Source organism: Bidens hawaiensis, unplaced genomic scaffold (genome assembly GCF_021521415.1).
Source record: "Bidens hawaiensis isolate Kalapana, Puna unplaced genomic scaffold, B.hawaiensis_p1.1 tig00015542_1, whole genome shotgun sequence".
NCBI lineage: Eukaryota > Viridiplantae > Streptophyta > Magnoliopsida > Asterales > Asteraceae > Bidens > Bidens hawaiensis.
The window spans coordinates 388,032-413,370 of record NW_027492388.1 but is presented as its reverse complement, the minus strand read 5'-3'; the positions used below and the strand labels follow the sequence as shown (position 1 = coordinate 413,370).

Genomic DNA, 25,339 nt, shown 5'->3' with positions numbered 1-25,339 from the left:
AGTCGCACACAACTCCTATTTATCTATCAAACAAAATTCCATCTCTACCTAATAAATAAAATAGATAATTATCTCCAATTACAATAACTAATTAATTAATGAGATTGATCCATTAGCTTGAACCGGCCCCACCTTCCCGACCCACAACTAGGTTCGGGAATTAACTCCAACAAAGAGTGGCCCCAACTCCCAATCAGTGGTACAACCAGATGTGCAAGCACTTGTAAGGATTGCAAAGTTGGCAATTAACCCGAGCGTTTCAACACAACCGAGTAGATATTATATTCAAACATTTGTGCCCTTGGTAGCACAGAACCGGGCATACATTCCCCTGGCTCTTCTAGTTTAGTCTTTTTCAAAATGAAACCAAAATTTACTCATTGATGTGTCTATGAATTCAATAAATATCTGACTACCAATTGATGCCAATCTTTCACCGCATATTAATTCTAGTTGTTGCACATGTAATATTGATATCGACTAGGAGATGAAAACATCATTAAAGTTTATGATCACCCGCAAAATGATAAGCAGCAACAAACATAGATTTAAAGAAATATTGTTCTGAAAATTACTAGCAACGAAAGTTATCACTTGAACAGTCGAACCCCCATGTGTTAGTTAGTGATTGGTAGGAAGCTTTCCCTTCAAGAAGGAAGTGAAGAATGCTAGAGCACGCCCCGGTTGGTAGCTCGGCACGAAATGTCCAGCTCCTCTTATCGTCACAAATGTTAGGTTCTCGTATCCCACAACATATCCACCAACCTAACATAACATAAATAAATTTCAATATATCATTTAATGTTATATAATAACTATTTAAATAAGGATCATATAGATGGCTTTTTACCTCGCCTTGGTACATCCACGGGTACCATGGTGTCTTGACTGATGTTTGTAGTTTGTTTATAGAATACCTACTTGTTGTCACTGGTACTATCCCATCGGTATCTCCACTGCAATTTTATAAGTCCTTTTTCCGTTACGTTATAATCGGGTTACATAAATACACACATAGATGTTATTAAACTTAGTTACCTGTAGATCCAAACACTTATTCCACTCGCCATTAGATCCTGAATCACAGGCAACACTGTAAAAGGCATGTCTTGCCAGTGTGTATTGATGAAGTAACTGCATTCAAAGACGATGTCTTGTATAAAGATCAACTGATCGAGCTAGATAATGTACATTTGTACTTGTTTTTATATATGAACATATATCTTTGAGATCAAAAATTTTATATTAGTGTATTACTTGCAAGATTCCCATTTAACTGGCTTTGCATGAAGCGACTGTTGCACAACAGGAGTGTTGAGGTATTCGTGAATATAACTCTTGGTGCAGGGATCAAATCCTGATATCTGTTACAATCATGTAAAATTGTGAATACAGCTTTGCAAATATGTGTATTTAGATTAAACTCACCGATGGAGTGCTATTACTGACTGGTGAGCATAAAGGGGCATAGATGTCATAGATAAAGATGTTGCTTTTAGCAGCGAATGCCTGACTTTGGTAGTCAATACATGCAGCTGTGATGGTTGCACTCTGGGAAAAATTGCAGTTGGAAATGATTCCTTCGTGGATTTCATCAGAAATGATCGCGTGTGTCCAGAAATAGTCAAACATTCCTGTGTTCTCCGTTTCATCATCAACATATGCATTTCCCATCTGAAGCGTAACATGAACATGTTCATATCACCAAATTAAATAGTTCAAAGTTACTAGTATATTCAACACTTACAGCAATTCCTTTTAAGTTAATGACAGTTTTATTCGTGATCTTGTTGTTTTGAAGAATTAGTTGTGCGAGTTGAGGCACATAATGGCCTGCATAGCTTTCTCCTGTGATGTAGAAATCTCTAGTTTTGTATTCCGGGAATCTTTCTAACCAGTTAACTAGAAATGTGTATGAGTCTTTTGCGGCTTGTTTGTCTCCGGTTATATAATCTGAAGACGTGTTTGAGTAAGAAAACCCAACTCCAGCCAGGGATTCCAAGAACAAGACATTTGCAACTGCAAAGTTTATAATCCATAATTTAAAAATGTTACGCATGTGTATACACACACACGAGCCTTACCGTTGTTCCATGCATATTTGTTATGTGACAGTGTCGTATTATCAGCATTGACTCGAAACGGTCCAAGTTCCATCATGGCCCCGTTTCCAAACGAAGAGCAGCCCGGCCCTGCAAGGTTATTTATCATTTTTTAGTATATGAGCACAAATGAATTAAAAAGAAATTATATTTACCTCCATTGAGCCAGAGTACAAGAGGATTAGTGGAAGAGTTAGCTGGTGACTCTGCAAGATAGTAAAACAGTGCTCTTCCGTGACTGGATCAACAGTCACATACCCTGAGTACTGGTCAAAGTCAGTTCTGGCTGGCTGACCTGGCAACTCTGATATCTTGTCAGCATCCTTTAACCCGTCTTGAGGGCCTACATAGACCGGAATATATGAATTCTCATACGTAGCAGCTTGTTTACTTACATGATGCAATGCTCTTTTCGAACGTTGAATCATTAATGCGTTCTGAAGAGGATCATAACCATTGCCACCGTAACAAGACACGAAAATGAGTAGACTGAAATGAGCAAGCAAATGGGATGCAATCTTCATTGATTTAAGACTAATGTTGTGCTGTTGCTTAAAAGATATAAAAGTGTTCATATATATATATAGAGAGAGATGGATACTCGTGGACGTGGTAAGTAACGACGTCTTGTTGAGTTTACAGTTGGAGTGACAAATCCTATGTTTTCATTGTTTGAAAACCAAAAGAAAACAATAGAAAGAAGACATCAATTTTCATTTTAATATACTTTGGATGCACAAGTTTGGGGGACTAGTCCAGAGTCAACCCCGTGCTTTTGGGACAGGTTTTAGAAATCTTATTTCCGTACCCAATTGTAAAATTGTGTCTCATCTATCCGTCAACTCATTACTTGTCGGCTTCGTGGATTCCCACACGGGTAATAGGTATATCCGTTTATGATCTTAGGTGGTTAAAGTTTACCTGTTGGGATTCTCTTCACCCGAGTCCATCTTAAACTCACATGAAAAATGACTTGAAATATCAATGCACTCAACTACACTTCAAACGTTTTTGTATTTTTAATAATTTCAATATTTATTATTATTTTTTTCATATGTGGGTAAATGCAGCAAAAACCGAACAAACATATGAAACGAATCGGCCCAGATGGAACTGGACCGATCCAACCGGTTCTGGTTTATCTTTTCTAACCAAACCGATCAAACTGGACCATAAACACTATTTGTGTCTTATATGTCGTTAAAGATGGTACCACCATTAGTAACTGCGTGGTTTAATTATAGGAGTAGATTAGGAGCCATTCAAAGGAAAAAAATAGTAAAACAAACTATTTATATTTTCTATTACTAGGGTAATATTATTGTAGTAACATAGAACCGAGCATGCATGCCCTTAGCTCTTCTAGTTCATATATGAAGAAACACGAAACGTACCAGGCATAGTTCGGATCGTCTTCTACGGGATGATGTAACCAAATCTCGCTCTCCTCCGCTCAGATCTGCAATGGTTTTTGGGGGTGTGGAGGTGACTGCTAAGAAATCTCGAGGATCTCTTGTTTACAGACACAAAAATGGTTATGGTGGTGGCTTTTATTGAGAACAACCTTAATAAGGAGGTGGAGACCTCCTTATATAGGGAGCCTCATGGCCACCATCATGGTACCCTAATGGGCCTAGCCCAGTTAGGGTTACCTCCACAAAACCCCCTCAGCCCAATAATATTGTATTAGTCCATATAATAAAATAAGCCAAACATAATAAATTAAGGTCGTAAGCCGGGTTTAGTACCATACCCCTACAAGCCCCCCAAGTCCAGTGTTGCTCCTAGGCGTGCAAGCGTTTAGGTGGAGCGCTGGACTTCATAAGGTATGTTAGGATATGAGGCGGTTTTTTCCCCTTTCTTCGGCCTTGTCTTTATTGTCTTTGAGTTTTGAGAGGTTTTCTCCATGATGGTGACATGTTGTGATCCTTATGATAATAATGGTGCACTGGCATGAATAAGATATAGCACGCATCATAACAATAGTGGCGCGGGGCCTGATAAAAGATAGAGTGCGCATCTCGATAATAATGTAATGCAACTTGCGCGCGAGGCAGCTTACGAGCTATAAAAATAAAGAAGCTTGCGCGCGAGGCGACTTACGAGCTATAAAATAATAAAGCATGCGCGAGTTGCGGCTTATGAGCTATAATATGATGATAATGACTGGCCCACAAGGGCCTCTTCTACGCAGGATGACTATCCCGGCTTGTCTTCAAAATAATAATGGAGGCACAAGCGGCCAGATAATAATAATAATGTCATAGGTGCTTGTGCGACTCGTAGCCGAACCTGCAAAAACATATCAACTAAAAGTGGATGTATTACAAGGTTCCCATCCTCGGGCAAATTATGAGGTGTGCCCAACCTACGTTGGCGCGTGGCCGTTTGGGATATTATTAGGCTCCCGACCTTTATGTTTGGCGCGTGGCCATGTGGGATATTATTAGGCTCCCGACCTTTATGTTTGGCGCGTGGCCATGTGGGATATTATTAGGCTCCCGACCCTTATGTTTGGCGCGTGGCCGTTTGGGATATTATTAGGCTCCCGGCCTTTATGTTTGGCGCGTGGCCATGTGGGATATTATTAGGCTCCCGACCTTTATGTTTGGCGCGTGGCCGTTTGGAATATTATTAGGCTCCCGACCTTTATGTTTGGCGCGTGGCCATGTGGGACATTATTAGGCTCCCGACCTTTATGTTTGGCGCGTGGCCATGTGGGACATTATTAGACTCCCGACCTTTATGTTTGGCGCGTGGCCATGTGGGATATTATTAGGCTCCCGACCTAAGATTCGGATGTCTTCCATCGCGATAATGTAGTGGTGGTATACCACGATAGTCCCCCAGTTCATTGCTGCTAAATAATGTTAGGAGCATTGAACTTGTAATAATAAACTTGTTAATAAAGTTTTAATCACATGGGCGGATGAGGGGCTGTTATGAAAAATTGGAAATAATTCCTTCCTCTTTTAAATCATTTTGCCTCTGCATGTTCCTGCCACCATTTTGAACATTTGGGATGGTTGCATGGAGTTCGTAATTGCCGGAGTTAGCGTTGAACTTCAAGAAGGTCGCATGCATTCCGCGACGGCGGAGTTTTACCCACCGGATCAAGTTGGTGGAATGGGATATGCGACTGCGCGCAAGCATCATGGTGGTGCGCGTGTAGAGTGGCGGAAGGGTTGATCTGCGACTGCGGTGGCAGAATGTTGATCCGCGGTGGCGCGCATGCGACGTGGCTTGTATTCCACCCTGCTATAGTGGTGCTGTTGCGTTACAATGGCGCTGTTGGTATGCTAGTGTGTATGTGATCCGCAGTGGCGGGTGTTAATCCGCCGTGCCTGTTTTTGTCCGCCTACGCGTATGAGAAAGCGGTTGACACGCCGTGAACGGATTACAAATAACAAGCATGGTGGTCTTCGTGATGGCGGCCTTCATGTCTTCCCACTTGAACAGTGATGCGGATGCAAGAAACCAAATTTTTGGAGGCGCCCATCCATAATGACGCGGTGTTGTTCCGCGACGGCGCCCACGCATGTGGCGCAGTGTTCTTTTGTGACGTGATTGCGTAGTGGTGATCCGCAAGTATGATGGCGGTGTGTTGTTTAGCGATGCGCATGCACGGTGGCGAGGTGTTGGATCGCGGTGGTGCGGTGCTCGGCGCCAGCGCGCATGCGTGATGGCGCGCTGCTGCTTCATAGCGGTGGAACTCATGCATGGTGGCATGCACCATGGCGGCCAGATGGTTATCCGCGGTGGAGTGTACGCGTGGTGGCGCAATGACATTACGCGGTGGCGAGGTTCACTTGTCGTGGCGCGCATGAATGTTGACGGAATGTTAATCCGCGACTGTGCGCATGTATGGTGGCGGAGGAGTATTGACCCGCGACAGCGCATCGTGATCCGCGGCGACACGCTGTTGCCTCAAGGTGGCGCGAATGAATGGTGGCGGAATGTTGATCCGCGACGGTGTGCATGCATGGTGGCGGAGTATTGGCCCGCGATGGCGCATCGTGATCCGCGGCGACGCGCTGCTGCTTTATGGCGGCGCGATGTTGCCTCAAGGTGGCACGAATGAATGGTGGCGGAATGTTGATCCGCGACGGTGTGCATGCATGGTGGCGATGTATTGAACCGCGGTGGCGCATGCGTGGTGGCGATGTATCGAACCGCGGTGGCGCACGCGTGGTGGCGATGTATTGAATCGCGGTGGCGCATGCGTGGTGGCGGTGTATCGAACCGCGGTGGCGCATGCGTGATGGCGGTGTATCGAACCGCGGTGGCGCATGCGTGGTGGCGGAGTGTTGTGCCGCGGTAGCAGACATGCGTGTTGCGTTGTTCTTCCGTGGTGACGCGCATGCATGGTGACGCGGCGACGATCTGCGGTGGCACTCATATATTGTATCGGGGTGTTCGACTGTGCGCATGCATGATGGCGCACTGTTGCTTATGGGCGCGGAATGGACGTCACAGTGGTGGTGTTGGAAAGCCAGAGCGCTTATATGGTCCGCAATGACGCGCGGTGTTGATTCACGCCTGGGCTCATGGATGGCCGCGCGGTGCAGATCTGCGGCGGCGCACATGTATGGCGCCTTGATGGCGGAGACAGCCCCGACGGAGCTGAATATAAGAAGGAGGCGGAGTCTATCTGGCCAACACTGTTCTGATGAGATTTGTACAAGACATCCCTGGATGACAAGACAATTGAAGCTGGGACCCACATGTCATGTAATGTCCCCTTTTACGTGACAAAATTGCACAGAAAATGAAACAACCACCATCCTTTTTTTTGTAAGGTAGCAGATCTAAAAGCTCATTTTTTGCATTATGAACTCGTATATGAAGATTTCTGCGCCGGATCTTGGCTGTATTGCCGGAAAAAATGCAAATCTTGCACCGTGAGAATTTTTGGCCACCGAAATAAAGTAGATCTGGACGTCACAGTCAGATCTAATTAAAACCGTCACAGATCCGGAGCATTATTGTCCGAATCTGGTAGCTTTTTCTGAAAAATTATTAGATCTGAAAAGGTTTTCAGATTTATTTCACCCTCTCGTTCTTCCAAAAAGCAGATCTAGAAGTCAAAAAAGGAGAGTCGAAGATGCGGCTCGTTTTCGATGTGGTCCCACGGATGGCGCCAATGAAGAAACACGAAACGTACCAGGCATAGTTCGGATCGTCTTCTACGGGATGATGTAACCAAATCTCGCTCTCCTCCGCTCAGATCTGCAATGGTTTTTGGGGACGTCGCAAGACTTGCTGGATGTTGTAATCAGTCAGGACTTCAATAGGATGACCATTGAAATATCTGTGAAGCTTGCGCGACGCATGCGTTAGTGATAAAACTAACTTTTCTATGATGGTGTAGCGCGTCTCAGGATCTGTCAGCACCCGACTTACATAATAAATTGGTGTTTGGATTCCCTTGCGATCCACCAATAATACTGCGCCAATGGCGCTCTCCTGCTGACAGGTACAACGTTAAAGTTTCACCAGGTAGTGGAGCTGTGAGCACAGGTAGATTTATCAGACATTCTTTTATCTCACTGAAAGCTTGCTCGGCCTCAGGCGTCCACTTGAATTGGCTTTTCTTTAAGCAATTTCTCAATGTGTTAATGAATGGGGTAGATTTGCTTGCATGGTTTGCTAGGAACCTGTTAATTGATACCAATCTACCATTCAACTTTTGAACTTTCTTCATGGTGGATGGTGAGGGCATGCCGAGGATAGCCTCCACCTTCTCTGCGTTCACCTTGAAACCATCCTCGGTGACCATTACGCCGAGAAATTTCCCTTCTTCCACGCCGAATGTGCATTTGCTCGGGTTGAGCTTCATGTTTACTTCCTTTAGGCGCCGAAGGGTTTCTTCGATGTCTTTGAGCATTTGTTTTTCCTCCCTGCTTTTAATCACCAAATCATCCACGTAGACTTCTAAGTTTTTTCCAATCTGCTCGTTGAAAATTGCATCCATGAGTCTTTGGTAAGTGGCTCCTGCATTCTTCAAACCAAAGGGCATTTTTGTGTAACAGAAAACACCCTTGTCAGTTCTGAAAGCAGTCTTGTCTTCATCCTGTGGTGCCATTTGAATTTGGTGATAGCCCTTATAGGCATCCAGGAAACATTTGAGCTTAAATGGCGCCACAGAGTCCACCTTCATGTCAATGTTTGGGAGGGGGTAACAATCTTTTGGACACGCCTTGTTGAGGTCCTTGAAATCAATGCACATTCTCCATGACCCATTGCTCTTCTTTACCATCACAGGATTGGCTACCCATGTTCAGTAGATCTTCTACTTGCTCATTCATGGCCTCTGTCTTCTCGTCTCCCATGACTCTTTTCTTTTGAGCAATTGGCTCCACGGACTTGAATGTGTTGAGAGAGTGCTGCGCCAGGTCTCGCGGAACCCCAGTCATATCAGAATGTTGCCACGCGAAGACTGACATATACGTTGTGAGCAATCTTTTCATTCTCACTCTTGTGTCATCTGATATCGTAGCTCCGATTGTGATTGTTTGTTCTGGGAATTTTGGGTTGAGAATCCATTCATCTGGCGCGTTGTTTGCCACTGGAAGCTTCATTCTCCCCTCTCGAGGTATACTTATTACTGCGCATAAATGATCTCGGTACACAAATGTTACTCCTGTTGGTGTTGGGAACCCCAACGCGCCATGCGCTGGTGACGGTATGGCGTTGAATTGGGCAATCGTTCCTCTACCCAAGATCATACTATGGCATGAAGTGGTGGGCAAGACCAGGAAGTTGACAATTTCAGCTCGCTTGTGCTTCTCATCCCCCATAGTTAGTTCAAATTGTATCTAACCTAGGGGGTGAATAATTTCGTTTGAGACACCCGAGATTGGTGCACTCTCAACTTCGAGCCTTGCTTGGTCTGCTGGATCCAACTTCTTGAAACATTGCTCATACATGATGTCTGACTCACTACCGGTGTCCATCAGGACTCTTGACACCTCATAATGAGCGATGTGTGCAGTGATGACTAGAGGACTGCTGATAGACGGGCCTCCTCTGATTCTTGGAAAGATTACTTGTTACTCGCGCCAATCCCCTTGGATTTGCGCGCTTCTCTTCCTCGATCCTTGCCCTTGCCTTCTTCCTTCAGCTACACAGATTCTTTTGAATTTTTTACTGGCTGAGGCTCCGTCTGGTTGTTCGTTCTCTGGTCTTGAATTTTTTACCAGGTGAGCCAACTTGCCTGATTTCACATCTTTTTCGATCGCATCCTTCAAATGATGGCATGCATCGGTGTTGTGCCCTGTGGATTTGTGAAACTCACAATATTTGCCACTGTTCGGTGGTCCCTTATGGAGTAATGGCCTGGGGTTTTTAAACTGGATATTCTCTGTGCTTAACACTTGCGAAGGCGTTTTGGTGAGGGGAGTCCATATTCTTGGTAGAGGTCTGTTAGGCTCTCTGCCGCCTTCCTTCTTGTCACCTTCTCCGCGATTAAGAATGTCTTTTTGGGGTTGGGGTGAACTTTGTTGCGCTTGCTTTTCTGTGGGAGAATAATTGGTTTGTTGCAACCTGGACCATACGGAGTTTTGTTTGCCCCTCCTTTCATTGTTGCGTGGTGCTTCTGTTTGATGCCCTTTATCTCTTGCTCTGTCTTGGGCAATTTGTTTTTCATTTCGCGCGAAGACTCGCGATGCTTCCATAAGCTTAGCCCAAGTGGTTGGCATGCCTTCTCTGCTCACGAGAGCTCTGCGGAGTTGATCACTGCGCGCACCTTGTATAAAGGCCACGCGCAAGAGTTGTTCAGTGATGCCTCCAATTGCAAGAGATTCCTGATTGAAACGAGTTATGTAGTCTTCAATGGTTTCAACATTCCTGCGTACGCAGTGCATGATGTCATCGGGGTCGCGCGTGTGTCTGCGCTGCTGTACAAAGTGAGCCTGGAACTTTTCCAATAGCTCTTCGAACCCATCGATTTGTCCTGTCGGCAAGCTTTCGAACCAGACACGCGCTGCACCCGTGAGGCAGCGAGCAAACATGTGACACCATGTTGGCATCGTCCAGCTTTCTAAGTTTCCAGTGTTATAAAAACCTTGTAAGAAATCATCTGGATCTGTTGTACCATCGTACTTGCCTAAACCACTTGGCATCTTGGTTTTGTGTTGAATGGGAGCCTTCGCAATGCGCTCAGCGAATTTTGAATGTTTTACCAAGATGGCTGGCCTATATGGTGTGGTTACGTCCACTTGCCCTTTCGCTTGTGGGTTGTATGGTGTGTATAAATCCATATCAGCTTTGGCTCCAGGTGCTATGTGCATGTGTGCGCGAAGCTGTGAACCTCCTGCATGAGTATCTCGCGTCTTCTTCATGCTGTGCACCTCTTCCTCATCACTAATATCAGCTTGTTCGGTGTGAACAGAATGACCGTCTTCCGGCGCGCGCGTCTTTTTTTTGTTCCCTGAATGGTTTGTTTATCAAATGCGAGCCTTTGTGTTAAATCGGCTAACTTTTTGTGTTTTACCAACTCATTGTATTTGTCCATTAAACGCCGTTGTTCGTTTATGAGCCATTCTTTAGGGTCATTGGTTTCAACTTCCGGGCCCATTGGTCCTTTTTGTTTTGTACCAGTCAGATTTTGGAACGTGAGATCGTCTGGGGGAGTTTCAGTTTGACTATGAGGTGTTGTGTTGAAGGGATGGTTACCGGTGGTGCGCGCAGTGTCACGCGGCGCCCTCAGAACCTGATGTCCCTCATTAACATCCTCAAGCTCATTATCCTCCAGAACTTGATCGTTGTTTCGAACACCGGAAACCATGGTGAAGATTTTCAGAGAGAAAATTGATGAAATAGTGGTTTTGCCGTTGTAACAGGTGATGGCGCCAATGAAGAAACACGAAACGTACCAGGCATAGTTCGGATCGTCTTCTACGGGATGATGTAACCAAATCTCGCTCTCCTCCGCTCAGATCTGCAATGGTTTTTGGGGGTGTGGAGGTGACTGCTAAGAAATCTCGAGGATCTCTTGTTTACAGACACAAAAATGGTTATGGTGGTGGCTTTTATTGAGAACAACCTTAATAAGGAGGTGGAGACCTCCTTATATAGGGAGCCTCATGGCCACCATCATGGTACCCTAATGGGCCTAGCCCAGTTAGGGTTACCTCCACAAAACCCCCTCAGCCCAATAATATTGTATTAGTCCATATAATAAAATAAGCCAAACATAATAAATTAAGGTCGTAAGCCGGGTTTAGTACCGTACCCCTACAATATACTATGTCAAAATGAAGCCAATATATATGCTTTGTCAAGGGAAAAGCGAATATTCATCATGATATAAGGAAGGGATTAGCAGAAAAGATTGCCACTCATGTGTATATCTATGAATTCAAGTGAATATTTACTGCAGAGTTGAAGTTAATCATAATTATTGACTAGTGAACTTTGATGTTTGTGCTCGCTACCACGACAAAGATTCACATCAACCGAGTGAACCAGGTAAAATTCTTGGTTTTCTTCTTTGAGTTTATATTCGTGTTGCTAATTTTAGCATGTAGGTAGCATTATATCTCTGATTACCAAATTATGTCAATCTTTTCATGGGTTATTATAACTGTTGCACATATAATATTGATACTGATACAGACTAGATGGTGTAAACATCAGGGTTGTAATACAACTTATGATCACTCACAACAAAAGTATAACTAACTTGAACCCATGATTGAAGATCAATCGTAACATACTACTATATATTACAGTTTTACTTAGTGATCGGCAGGAAGCTTTCCCTCCAAGAAGGAAGTGAAGAATGCTAGAGCACGCCCTGGTTGGTAGCTTGGGACCAAATGTCCAGCTCCTCGTATCGTCACAAATGTTAGGTTTTTGTATCCCACAACATAACCACCAACCTAAATACAACATATATAAATTTCAGTGTATCATTTACATAAGTAATATTTTAATTAGGAACGAATCTAAGGCATGCTACCTCGCCTTGGTACATCCACGGGTACCATGGTATCTTGACTGATGTTTGCAGTTTGTTTATAGCATACCTACTTGATGTCACTGGTATTCTCCCATCTGTATCTCCACTGCAATTTCATGAGTCTTTTTTCTGTTATGTTATAGCCCGTTTGGTATGTACACGCACATATATCACTAAGTTAAGTTACCTATAGATCCAAACACTGATTCCACTGGCCATTAGATCCTGAATTACAGGCAACACTATACCTTAGGGCTTAGACTTAACTTATTTAGGTCACATACCATAATGGTATTTCCCTTACATATTTTATTATTATTATTATTATTAGCTTTTATATTGCGGTTAAACTGTGACCTTATTATTAATATTATTATAATTAGTAGTAGTTTTTTATATAACTGTTAAACTTTGATTTCCTTTTTTTTGCTTCATACACATGTTCTTAGAGCCGAGGGTCTCTCTGGAAGCCACCTCTTTATTCCTTTGGATAGAGGTACGGTGTGCCTACATCCCACCCTCCCCAAACCCTACCTATAGCTCTGCTGTCGGTGGGATTTTCCTGGGTATGATTGATTGATTGATTGACTTTAAAAGGTATGTCCTTCCAATGTGAATTGATAAAGTCACTGCATTCAAAAACAATATATATGTAATTGTTTCAAACTTTGCTTAGTATAAACATGTTTAAGATCAAAGGTTAGTATTACCTGCATGATTCCCACTGAACCGGTTTTGCATGAAGCGACAATTGCACAACAGGAGTGTTAAGATATCCATGAACATAATTCTCTGTGCAGGGATCGAATCCTGATATCTGTATCAATTATGTGAATTAATTACTTACTTTCATAGTTGCATGTGAATATGTTTCTCCAAATCTGTATTTAGATTAAATCTTACTGATGGAGTGCTTTTGCTAAATGATGAGCATAAAGGGGTATATATGTCATAGAAGTAGATATTGCTTTTAGCAGCGAATGCCTGATTTTGATAGTCATTACATGCATCTGTTATGGTCGCACCCTCTGAAAAGTTGCAGTGGAAAATGATTCCTTCATGGATTTCATCAGAAATGATTGCGTGTGTCCAGAAATAATCATATATTCCTGTGTATGTGGTTTCATCATCAACATATGCGTTTCCAATCTGCAGCATAACATGAACAAGTTCATTCTTATAGCCAATATCAACAAAGAGTTTAAAGTTACTGGTAAATCCAACACTTACAGCAATTCCCTTAAGGTTAATGACAGTTTGATTCGTGATCTTGTTGTTTTGAAGGATTAGCTGTGCGAGTTGAGGCACATAATGTCCTGCATAGCTTTCTCCCGCTATGTAGAAGTCTCTAGTTTTGTATTCCGGGAATCTTTCTAACCAGTTAATAAGAAACGTATATGAATCTTTTGCGGTTTGTACGTCGTCAGTTATATAATCTGAAGACGTGTTCGAGTAAGAATATCCAACTCCAGCAGGGGATTCCAAGAAAAGAACATTTGCAACTGCAGAGTTTATAATCCATAATTATAAATATGTCATATGTATATGTATACACACGCACAAGAGTCTTACCTTTGTTCCATGCATATTTATTGTGTGACAGTGTCGTATTATCAGCGTTGACTCGAAAGGGTCCAAGTTCCATCATGGCCCCATTTCCAAATGAAGAGCAGCCAGGCCCTGCAACGGTTAATATCATCTTTTTACTTCATGAACACAAATGATTAAGAAAAAGAGTATTATTATTATTACCTCCATTGAGCCAGAGTACAAGAGGATTAGTGGAAGAGTTGACTGGTGACTCTGCAAGATAATAAAACAGTGCTCTTCCGTGGCTTGGGTCAATGGTCACATACCCTGAGTACTGGTCAAAGTCCGTGCCGGCTGGCTGACCTGGCAACTCTGATATCTTGTCAGCCTCCTTCAACCCGTCTTGTGGGCACACGTAGACTGGAGTATACGAGTTCCCGACTGTTGCATCTTCTTTAGTTACATGATTTGGTATTGTTCTTTTTGAACGTTGAATCTTTAACGCGTTTTCAAGAGGGTCGTATCCGTAGCAAGACACGAACACGAGTAGACTGCAATGAACAAACAAATGAAATGCAATCTTCATTGATTAAATGTATGTTTTGCTGCTGCTTAGATATAAGAGCATTTATATACTGTACACATGGATAGTTGCAGGAAGTAACTGGGGTGGTTCTTATAGTCAAATTTATGGTCAAAGTGACAAAACTATGTTTTCATTGCTTGAAAACTGAAAGAAAATGACAAAAACAAGATACAAGGTTCTATGTTATATAAACAAGGCGTCAGTTAATATACTTTGAAGATGCACAAGTGGGGGATTGACCAGAGCCCACCTCAAAAGTTCAGTTTTGGACTATTGTAACGGATATCCGATATACCTGTTTATAATCTTAGGTGGTTAAAATTTACTCATTGGTAATAAAATTACTGTATAATTAAACTCGATCTTAATCTCACACGAAAAATGACTTGAAACTACAAATACTAAACTATACTTATAATATTTCTTTATTTTAAGTTTCAATGTCTAATATATTTTTTAAGATTGCTTGCTCTATATTATTATTATGTTGGGAATTTCGGTTCAAGGGCGTTACTTGGCATGCAAGGCTAAGTAAACATGATTTAAGGAGTGGATAACTATAAACAATTAAATGTGCTCAGATTTAATTTTTAGTATAATTATCATGTCTTATTATTTAGCAATCCTAGTTGTAGTCTAAACGTGATAGGTTAGATTATAAATACCCGTGCTTTGGGCTTTAGGAGATTGAAATCTGAACAATTGAGTTTTATGAAGTTTTCTCAATAACAAACGTGTTCTGTGTGTTCGTGTTCGTGTTCGATACCTGGTACCAATTCCATTAGTTTTCTGATATCAAATGATACTCGTTTCCAAGGTAATATGCTTGTTGCAGGGTAGAACATGACCCCTTATTATGATCATACACAATAAGATTATCTTTAAAGTAATATTGTCCTAAAAACTCAAAACAAATAACTAGAAATCGAGGCCGTGACTGAAGATCAATCTTAACACTTTCATCCTTGAAGTTTTAGAAATCCAAATGTGGAGATTGGATAATGGTTCATGGAAGCTTTCCCTCCAAAAAGGACGAGAAGAATGCAAGTCCGCGAGCTGGTTGGTAGCTTGGGACGAAGTGTCCGGCTCCTCTTATGGTCACAAACGTTAAGTTTTCGTATCCCACAACATATCCACCAACCTAAAAACCCCAAACAAACATATATCCGTAAATAATTTAGTTAACTAAAAAATTAAGGATTGCATAAAACGCGTTCGACCTCGCCTTGATACATCCATGGGTACCAAGGAGTCTTGACTGATGTTTGCAGTTTGTTTATAGAATATCTACTTGTAGTCACCGGTACTCTACCATCTGTATCGCCACTGCATTTTTATGTTTTCTGTATGTTATAATCGGTTAAGTATATAAACACATATATTATTAAATTAATTTACCTATATATCCAAACACTTATTCCACTGGCCATTAGATCTTGAATCACAGGCAGCACCGTAAAAGGCATGTCCTTCCAGAATAGACCAATCAACTCGCTGCATTTTGTATAAAGATTATATGCACGTTTCAAAGTGTTCACCTTTTTGAAATTATAAACATGATTGTGATCAAAAGTTGGTATTAGTGTATTACTTGCAAGATTCCCATTGAACCGGTTTCGCATGAAGCAACTGTTGCACAGCAGGAGTGTTCAAGTAGGTATAGATGTATTTGTCCGTGCATGGATCAAATTCTGATATCTGTATCAACCATGTTAAGTTAATATTACTTCCGTGTGAATATAATATGGACTATGTTGAGAGCTTACTGAGGGGGTGCTATTGCTTGATGATGAACATAAGGGAGCATATATGTCATAGAAGTAGATGTTGCTTCTAGCAGCTGTTGCTTGACCCTGATATTCATCGCACGCCTGTGTTATGGTTGCATTCTCTGAAAAATTGCAGTTAGAGATGATCCCTTCATGAATTTCATCAGAAATGATCGCATGTGACCAGAAATAATCGAACATTCCTGTGTTTTCCGTTTCATCATCAACATATGCATTTCCAATCTGCATAATAGATAATACCAACATCAACATATCAAAAGGATACTTTCAAACAGATGCAGATAGATAATACATTAACACTTACAGCGATTCCTTTAAGGTTAATGACAGTTTGATTGGTTATCTTGTTATTTTGAAGAATTAATTGTGCGAGTTGAGGCACGTAATGCCCTGCATAGCTTTCGCCAGTAATGTAAAAATCTCTAGTTTTGTATTCCGGGAATCTTTCTAACCAGTTGACCAGAAATGTGTATGAATCTTTTGCGGTTTGTATATCTCCGGTTTGATAATCTGTAGTCGTGTTTGAGTAAGAAAATCCAACTCCAGCAGGGGATTCCAAGAACAGTACATTTGCAACTGCAAAGATTATATATAATATAATGCTTACCAGGTTTATGTTATTATTAAAGATATAAAAGAATTATGATTCTTACCATTGTTCCATGCATATTTATTCCTTGACAGTGTTGTAGTATCAGCATTAACTCGAAACGGTCCAAGTTCCATCATGGCCCCATTTCCAAACGAAGAGCAGCCCGGCCCTGTAACGGTTGATATCATTTTTAACTTTGCAAACACAAATAACTTAACAAAAAGAAAATATTATTATTACCTCCATTGAGCCAGAGTACAAGAGGATTAGTGGAAGAGTTGGCTGGTGACTCTGTAAGATAGTAGAACAGTGCTCTGCCATGGTTTGGGTCGACCGTTACATACCCCGAGTACTGGTCAAAGTCTGTTCCAGCTGGCTGACCTGGCAACTCTGATATCTTGTCAGCATCCTTCAACCCGTCTTGTGTGCCCACGTAGACCGGAATATACGAGTTCTCGACTTTGGCATGCTCTTTAGTTACATGATTCCGTATTGTTCTTCTTGAACGTTGAATCTTTAACGCGCTTTCAAGAGGGTCGTATCCGTTGCCACCATAGCAAGACACAAACACGAGTAGACTGAAATGAACAAGCAAATGAAATGCAATCTTCATTGATCAAATATGTATGTTGTGTTGTTGTTTAGAAGATATATATAAAGGCATTATATATTTATTTATATATACATGTGGGAAGTAACGTTTGATGTTTTGTTGAGTTTACAGTTTAGGTGACAAATCCTATGTTTTCATTGTTTGAAAACTGAAAGAAAACAACAAACTTGATACAAGGTTGCCGCCTCTTCATGGGCTTAGATGCCCATCCTCGGCTCCTCCCGAGTCGAGAATGGGTTAGTTCGGTTTGATTATTGTCTTAAACCGCACCATAACCGAACACTTCGGTTATTATAACCCCATTTGGCCATTTACAGTTTGCACACCAAGCTTTCATGATATAATATCTATAAACAAACTGTAGTTAATATTTACTAATCTAAGAAAATATATGCACCAAGCTTATAATTCAATTATAGGCTGTAAGCCACAATTACGAAGTTTTGATATTTTGTAAAATGGTTTTCAAAGATTTTCAAGTTTTTAAAGATTTCAGGTTAGAGAATATTACACATAGATGGATAGTTGCTCGGGTTTTCTCAGATCGACAGCGAACACTCTTTTGGATAACCCCTTAACTAGGTTTGTACCTATCGTGTTGCGGCGGTGTATTAACGTGCATTTGAATGATATGAGTTAAGTTCGTTAAGATACTGACATTGAATTGAAAATATTAATCCAACGCGTAAGATAGCAGCGACACCCGTATAACTCATAATAAAAGAATTAACATATTAAAAAACAAATGCAACTTATAATCAAAGCGACACGAATTTGATTGGTATTGGTTAGTTTTGTTACAATCTTGGCACTAAACACAAAGGCTATATTAGTAAACACCCAGAATACTATATACAAAAAAAATTGCATGTTAAAACGACGTTTATTCGGTTTGTAAAATCTGGGTGTTGCGGTGACGAGTTGACGCAAATTGAGTCAGGTTCGGTTGCATTTATTATGGTGTTGGAACTAAACCAGAAAAATTACAATTTTAAGCAAAAGGAAATTGGATGATGTGGCACAAGCTGATGCCGCCTCGTGAACCAATGACGATCTTGCGGCACCAACACACCAACTCATTAATTTTTTATCTTATGTACAATTAGTTATGAGTTAATTTTAACCCTATTCGTATACCAGATTCAAGTACATAATTTATATGTAAACTTACGATAAAACGCATCTGCTTGTTATGTTTTGAATCGAAAAGTTTGGGTTTGCCTTTGTAAATTAATCATTACATCTTTTAACTTATTTTAATTTTGTTATAGCTAGCTTGCACCGTTAAATCCTTTTTCCTATATATTTATATTTGAACCATAAACTACATAAAGAAAAGACATAATTCTTACACACCTAAACACCGCTTTGTTATATGTCCTTTAAATTTTTTTAAGGTCATTGAAATTATTATGGATGTTACACAAAAAGCTAACCTAAAGGATTCAAAAGCTCTTCGTCTCCTTTATCTCTAATATATGAAAGCATTCAAAATAGGTTTTCTATATCTACTTTATCTCTTAAGAATTTTACAGAATATTTAGAAAAACAGTAAATTATCACTACATCATGTCTCTAAAATAGAAAACAATCATAAAAAGCTATAGTGATTCTCTAAGTATAGAAAAAAATTATTAAATTGAATAAAGATGGATACGGTGAACAAGAGTATTCGATCTTATCTCTATAATTACAATACAAAACACTATATTTTATCTCTCATTTTTAATTAAATAATATTGTTTTATACTTTTATCATTACATTTTCCCTCTCTTCCACTCACAACTATTTTCAAAAAATATTAAAAAATTATAAAGAGCGAACAATGTTTTTCCAAATGTACTTATAAACAAAAGTTTCTCTATCTCTTCTATTCACAACCACTTACAATTACTCTACATAATAGAGAACTCACTCACGATAACATAGAGTACCTGCTAAGAATGCTTTAAGTGTGTCAAAACTGTAATCAAATTTAAATCAGATTTAAACTAGAGACCTTCTATTTATTTAAAAAGTAACTTACCAACTCTATTTAGAAGAAGTTGATGTTATATCTTATCATATTTGAACTATAAGTGAAATAACATAGTAGGTTTTTCAAAATATTTAAATTATACGTAATACACTAATACTTAGACTATCTCCAATGCATAAGATAATTTATGCCCTTGATAGTTTTTAGTGGCCTTTAACTATTGGAGGACATAGCGGCTAGTAACCAAGCCCTTTCACAAGCGCTTTGTTTCTGTTGACTTTTTTTTAAGAAATGAGTTATATATGAGATTCCTAATCACTTGATGGGGCCCGGCTGACTTTGATTTTTAATCATTTAATCACAAATAAGGTAGTTTTTAATAGTGGTGAATAAGAAAGTCGGTATAGGCGTGTAAGAGAATGTAAGAGAGTTGTCAGGTAAGAGAAACTTATTTGTATTTGAAAATGGCGAATAAAGTTAATTTCTTTTGATAGTGGCGAGTAGGGTTAATTTCGTTTGATAGTGGCGAGTAAGAGTGAAGTCATGTGACCAGGTGCTATTAACACTTAGTATTGACGAATAACCTTAATATCTCTTGATATTGGCGAGTAAGTGGCTAGTTGTATTCTACATATTGTTAATATTTCTTAAAATGCTTTAAAATTTTATTTTTTAATATTGTTATACAAAAATAAAACCTAAGTGTGAGACCACGAAATGGTTTTAGTTAGTGGAGGATTTTAAAGTTCGTATGGTACGTTGGATAATGTTCTTAATTATATATCTCTTTCATTTTAAAGACGCCAGTGTGGTTAGTAACTTGGTATACATTTATACTCGTGAGCAAAACTCTTAGGGACAAGGAACTGAGGAAGGGTTTTGTCCTGTGTTTTTAAGCTAAGAACTTCTAAATATATCACATATAAATATGAATTTTGTTAACATAACACATATATCCAATAATATTTTTTAACCCAGAAGTGGTTATATGTGATTTTTGTTAATCCAAATCAAAGCAACTAAAAGAAATATTAATTTATATTTAGAAAAAAGAATATATGCGTAAGAACTTAACATTATCTTTTAATATTTCTATTTTTGTATAACAATATTAAAAAATAAAATTTTGAAGTATTTTATGAAATATTAACAATCTGTAGAATACAACTAGCCTCTTACTCGCCAATATCAAGAGATATTAAGGTTATTCACCAATACTAAGTGCTAATGGTACATGGTCACATGGTCTCACTCTTACTCGCCACTATCAAACGAAAATAACCTTACTCGTCACTATTAAAAGAAATTAACCTTATTCGCCACTATCAAATACAAATAAGATTCTCTCACCCGACAACGCTCTTACATTCTCTTACACACCTATACCAAATTTCTTATTCGCCACTATTAAAAACTACTACCCTATTTGTGATTAAAAATCAAAGTTAGCTCCCCAAATGATTAGGAATCTCATATATACCTCATTTCTAAAAAAAATTCGTTGTTGCCTTTTGAATGTGAGGTGGGCCCAAAGTAAAAAAAAAAGGTTTTATATAAATCTTGTGTGTAATGGGAAGGTGATGAGGTAAAAATTAAAGAGGGTGAGGATATTTTTAGGGTTGGAGATAGGGGTGCAAACGAGCCGAGCCCGAGCTCACGTTTCGAGCTCCATTTTCAAAGCTTGAGCTCGTGAGTAGATTCTCAAGCTCGAGCTCGACTCATTTATTATTTATGAATTATTTTTTATATAATTATAATTATTTTTATATATTTTTTTCTATTATAATTTTATGTATAAAAATATATATTATTTAGTTATTTTTATTTATTTTTTCATAAATTATATATATTAATTAATTATTATTGAATATATATTTAAAAAAATTATATAAATGACATGCTCGTTTAGGCTCGCGAGCCGGCTCGGGCTCGGGCTCGATTATTAAACGAGCTTACTTTTAGGCTCGAGCTCGGGCTAGGGCTCGATGAAGCTCGGCTCGATCTAGCTTCTTAACGAGCCGATCTCGAGTAGCTCGTGAGCAACCCGGCTCGTTTGCACCCCTAATTGGAGATGAAATTAAGATTTTTAAGAATTTGTATGGATATTATGTGGCAAATAACATGAGAGTCAAGAAAGCTTAGAATATATTTATTCTGGTTATGATGTCATTCAATGCATGTGACCTGGTAACGTGTTTGGTTTCAGAATGTTAAAATAGATAAAGAGAATTCTTAGTCTTGCATCCCAGTGGCGGATGTAGTGTAATAGGAGGGGTAGTACCCCTCAACTTTTTTTCGGTAGTGTAAAAAAAAAAATTAGGCTGGCTTTCGTGTTTTATTATCACTGAAAAAAAAAATAACGTTAACCCTATACGTTTTAAGCCCAACAATTTGAAAATTTAACCCAACTAAAGCCCAACAAAGGTGTAAAGGCCAAACCAATAAAACCCATTAACCTTTAAAATAATATATGCTACACTTAAAACAAAATTGTTGTTCCTCAATTAATTAAAAACTGCCACCACTGTGACCAGACACCACTACGCTACTGCAGGTTGCCCTATGTCAGTCTGCCTTCTCCTCCTTCAGTTCACCTGACCAAGTGACCTCCACCGCTCCACGCTGCAGCCGAGAAGAGGTGGTTCACCGGTCCGAACCCTCTTTCACGGTTCGACCTATAGTTTCTTAATTTAGGTATTCTTCAGCTTTTAACTAAAATTATAATTGTTTATATAAATTATCGATATAGAACAATCGTAGGTTTGTTAAAATTATTCCCGGAAGTTGTTGAGGTACTTGTTTTTATTAAAGAAGATGGAGAGAGTGTGTAGCAACAAACTAATGGGAAAAGTATTCTTAAGTATTTTAAGAGTCTTGATTTTGTGTTTTATATACACCTGTTAGACGATATTTTAGGTCTCACAAATGCTTTATCAAAACATTTTCAAAAAAAATCAAGACTTGTTAGAAGCGTGTAAGTTGATAAGCGGGGCAAACCGAGTATTGAATCATCTTTGACAAGATGTTGGCTAGAGTGACATTTTTTTTTGTGAAAAAAACAAGATTAAGATGTTAGATATGACAGAAAGTTATGGTAATCAACAAAACCGAAAGAATATAATTATTAATCGACATCATTTTGAGGTTGAAGTTTTTAATACCGTTTGGATATGCAAATTCAAGAACTTGGATTTATTTATCAACTAGTTTTAATATAGTTTAATACCTTTAGTGAGGTCTCAACTAGTTTCAAAAACCGAAAGGGCGAAATATGCAGCCCATGTGTTTAAATTTATTTATCACCGTGTTTCTATTTTTGTTTAGTTTACACCGTATGAAATACGGTTAAATTTTTTTTTAGCATCACCCTTGACATTTGGTTCTAGATCCGCCACTGTTGCATTCGCTGAGGCGTTCATTTTGGTCACCGCGAGCTCCAGGTCAGCTGCACTTACAAATCAAGCTTTTCTTCAATCCCTTAACCATTTTCCAGGGGTTATTAGATCGACTAATCAATTTTTTTTTATTTAGCGTTATTAAGTGATATATAATTCTTTTCATTGTAAATTGTAGTTGTTGCACATATATAATATTTATACAACTTATGATGATCACTCGCTAAAATGATAAGCTCTAATAGAAGATTGATTTAGAGCAATATTGTCCCAGAAACTACTCACAGCAAACGTATAACCCGAACCCATTTGTATAGCATATTATTCTTCAAGTTTTAATCAGTGACTGGTAGGAAGCTTTCCCTTCAAGAAGGAAGTGAAGAACGCTAGAGCACGCCCCGGTTGGTAGCTCGGGACAAAATGTCCAGCTCCTCTTATTGTCACAAATGTTAGGTTCTCGTATCCCACAACATATCCACCAACCTAACATAACATAAGTTAAGTTATTACGTATCATTTAATATTATAAACTATTTAAATAAGGATCGAATAGAATTGCTTTTCTACCTCGCCTTGGTACTTCCACGGGTACCATGGTGTCTTGACTGATGCTTGTAGTTTGTTTATAGCATACCTACTTGATGTCACCGATACTCTCCCGTCTGTATCTCCACTGCATTTTGTATAAAGATTATAAACGCATTTCAAAGTTTTCTTTTTTTTTTTGTTAGATAAAAAAGTTGGTATTAGTGTGTTACTTGCAAGATTCCCACTGAACCGGTTTCGCATGAAGCGACTGTTGCACAGCAGGAGTGTTCAAGTGACTATGGATGTAGTTGTCACTGCATGGATCAAATCCAGATATCTGTATCAATCATGTAGAATTGTGAATTACTTCCATGTGAATATAAATATGTCTGATTAGATTAGTTCTTACTGATGGGGTGCTATTGCTGAATGGTGAGCATAAAGGGGCATAGATGTCATAGAAGTAGATATTGTTCAAAGCATCGTATGCCTGATATTCATACTCTAAACATGCATCTGTTCTATTTGCACCCTCGGAAAAATTGCAGCTGGACTTGATCCCTTTGTGAATTTCATCAGAAATGATGGCGTGCGTCCAGAAATAGTCAAACGTTCCTGTGTTTGCCGTTTCGCTATCCACGTATGCATTTCCGAGCTGAAGCATAACATATTAACATGAACATGTTCATTCTTATATTCAGGATCAACAAATAGTTTAAAGCTATTAAGAAGTTCATTGTTCAATACTTACAGCAATTCCTTTAAGGTTAATGACAGTTTGATTCGTGATCTTGTTGTTTTTAAGAATTAATTGTGCAAGTTGAGGCACGTAATGCCCTGCATAGCTTTCGCCCGCAATGTAAAAATCTCTAGTTTTGTATTCCGGGAATCTTTCTAACCAATTGACTAGAAATGTATACGAGTCTTTCGCTGTTTGTGTGTCTCCGGTTTTATAGTCTGAAGACGTGTTTGAGTAAGAAAATCCAACTCCAGCCGGGGATTCCAAGAAAAGGACATTTGCAACTGCAAAGATTACATACTATTCATACTCGGTTTTTGTTGCTATTAAAGATATATACAAGTCTTACCGTTGTTCCATGCATATTTATTTCGTGACAGTGTCGTATTATCATCATTGACTCGAAAAGGTCCAAGTTCCATCATGGCCCCGTTTCCAAATGAAGAGCAGCCCGGCCCTGCAAGGTTATTTATCATTTTTTAGTATATGAACACAAATGACTTAAAAAAAATTATAATTACCTCCATTGAGCCAGAGTACAAGAGGATTAGTGGAAGAGTTGACCGGTGACTCTGCAAAATAGTAAAATAGAGCCCTCCCATGGTTCGGGTCAACGGTCACATACCCTGAGTACTGATCAAAGTCAGTTCCGGTTGGCTGACCTGGCAAACTGGATATCTTGTCAGCCTCCTTCAGCCCATCTTGAGGGCCGATGTAAACCGGTGAGGTTGAATACTCGGCTAGTTGAACTTCGTTACTTACATGATTCACTGCCGATCTTCTAGAACGCTGGATCTTTAAAGCGTGCTCAAGAGGGACGAATCCGTTACTACCGTAGCAAGACACGAAAACAAGTAGACTGAAATGAAGAGACAGTTGAAATGCGATCTTCATTGATTATAGGTGTCTTGCCCTGCTGTTTAGATGATACAAAAACATTTTTATATAAATGCTAAAATTATGTTGCTTGTAATGGAAGGCAATATTGTGAAGAAAAAAGTTGCTAGATAATAACCAAGTTTCATAATTGTTCTTTTTAGTTCATTCAATTTAAACACTTATGAAAAGTTTTAGAGCAATAAAACAATATTGAAACTTAAGTGAGTTTTATAGTTAAGAAAAGTGCGCATTTATTAGAACAATATTGAGACTTGGTTACTATTTTGTGTTTCTATCCGCTAAAAATATGTTTCTTTGTTTGAAAAACGAAAGATGACAACAAGGCTTCACAGTAATATGTTATTCGAAGTTTTTAGTTTTGTAGCTAAAATTATGAAACAAAATACCAGTACATCAATGAATGAGACAGAAAAATGAAACAACACATCCAAGTTCTGTAAACAACCAAAATAAATTTATGAATTTGATTTGAATAATATAATAACCTAAACTTTTGTATTAGATAACAAACGAATAACCATAATTTTAATATAAATATTATTTTAAACTGTAAATGGTATAATTAATAATAATAATAATAACATCAACGGATGAGTGTTTTGAATAAAATATGAAATTTAA

The 25,339-nt window shown here is 39.2% G+C and overlaps 2 protein-coding genes and 1 pseudogene across 4 annotated transcripts; all 3 read right to left on the bottom strand.

The window, feature by feature from the left end:
• Window positions 1-616: 616 nt before the first annotated feature.
• LOC143549334 (serine carboxypeptidase 1-like) lies at window positions 617-24,805 on the bottom strand. Its single transcript, XM_077040245.1, has 8 exons — window positions 24,340-24,805; window positions 24,168-24,275; window positions 23,831-24,102; window positions 1,429-1,674; window positions 1,258-1,364; window positions 1,039-1,134; window positions 851-956; window positions 617-765 (listed from the first exon to the last, which is right to left on the bottom strand). Exons 1-8 carry the CDS (start codon window positions 24,710-24,712, stop codon window positions 622-624), a joined length of 1,452 nt encoding a protein of 483 aa, XP_076896360.1. The 5' UTR covers window positions 24,713-24,805; the 3' UTR covers window positions 617-621.
• Window positions 1,697-2,684, bottom strand: LOC143549313 (serine carboxypeptidase 1 pseudogene; annotated as a pseudogene). The gene is made up of 3 exons (XR_013138118.1): window positions 2,258-2,684; window positions 2,085-2,192; window positions 1,697-2,019 (listed from the first exon to the last, which is right to left on the bottom strand). The product of XR_013138118.1 is annotated as a serine carboxypeptidase 1 pseudogene (transcript).
• Window positions 11,901-17,209, bottom strand: LOC143549335 (serine carboxypeptidase 1-like). Of its 2 annotated transcripts, XM_077040247.1 has the most exons (8): window positions 16,805-17,209; window positions 16,626-16,733; window positions 16,277-16,548; window positions 15,949-16,194; window positions 15,774-15,880; window positions 15,581-15,676; window positions 15,403-15,508; window positions 15,184-15,323 (listed from the first exon to the last, which is right to left on the bottom strand). In XM_077040247.1, the coding sequence occupies exons 1-8, from the start codon at window positions 17,175-17,177 to the stop codon at window positions 15,189-15,191; spliced, it is 1,443 nt and encodes a 480-aa protein (XP_076896362.1). In that variant the 5' UTR covers window positions 17,178-17,209; the 3' UTR covers window positions 15,184-15,188. The 2 variants fall into 2 exon arrangements, with proteins under 2 accessions (XP_076896363.1, XP_076896362.1); XM_077040248.1 differs by lacking the exons at window positions 15,184-15,323; window positions 15,403-15,508 and adding an exon at window positions 11,901-12,172.
• Window positions 24,806-25,339: the final 534 nt, after the last annotated feature.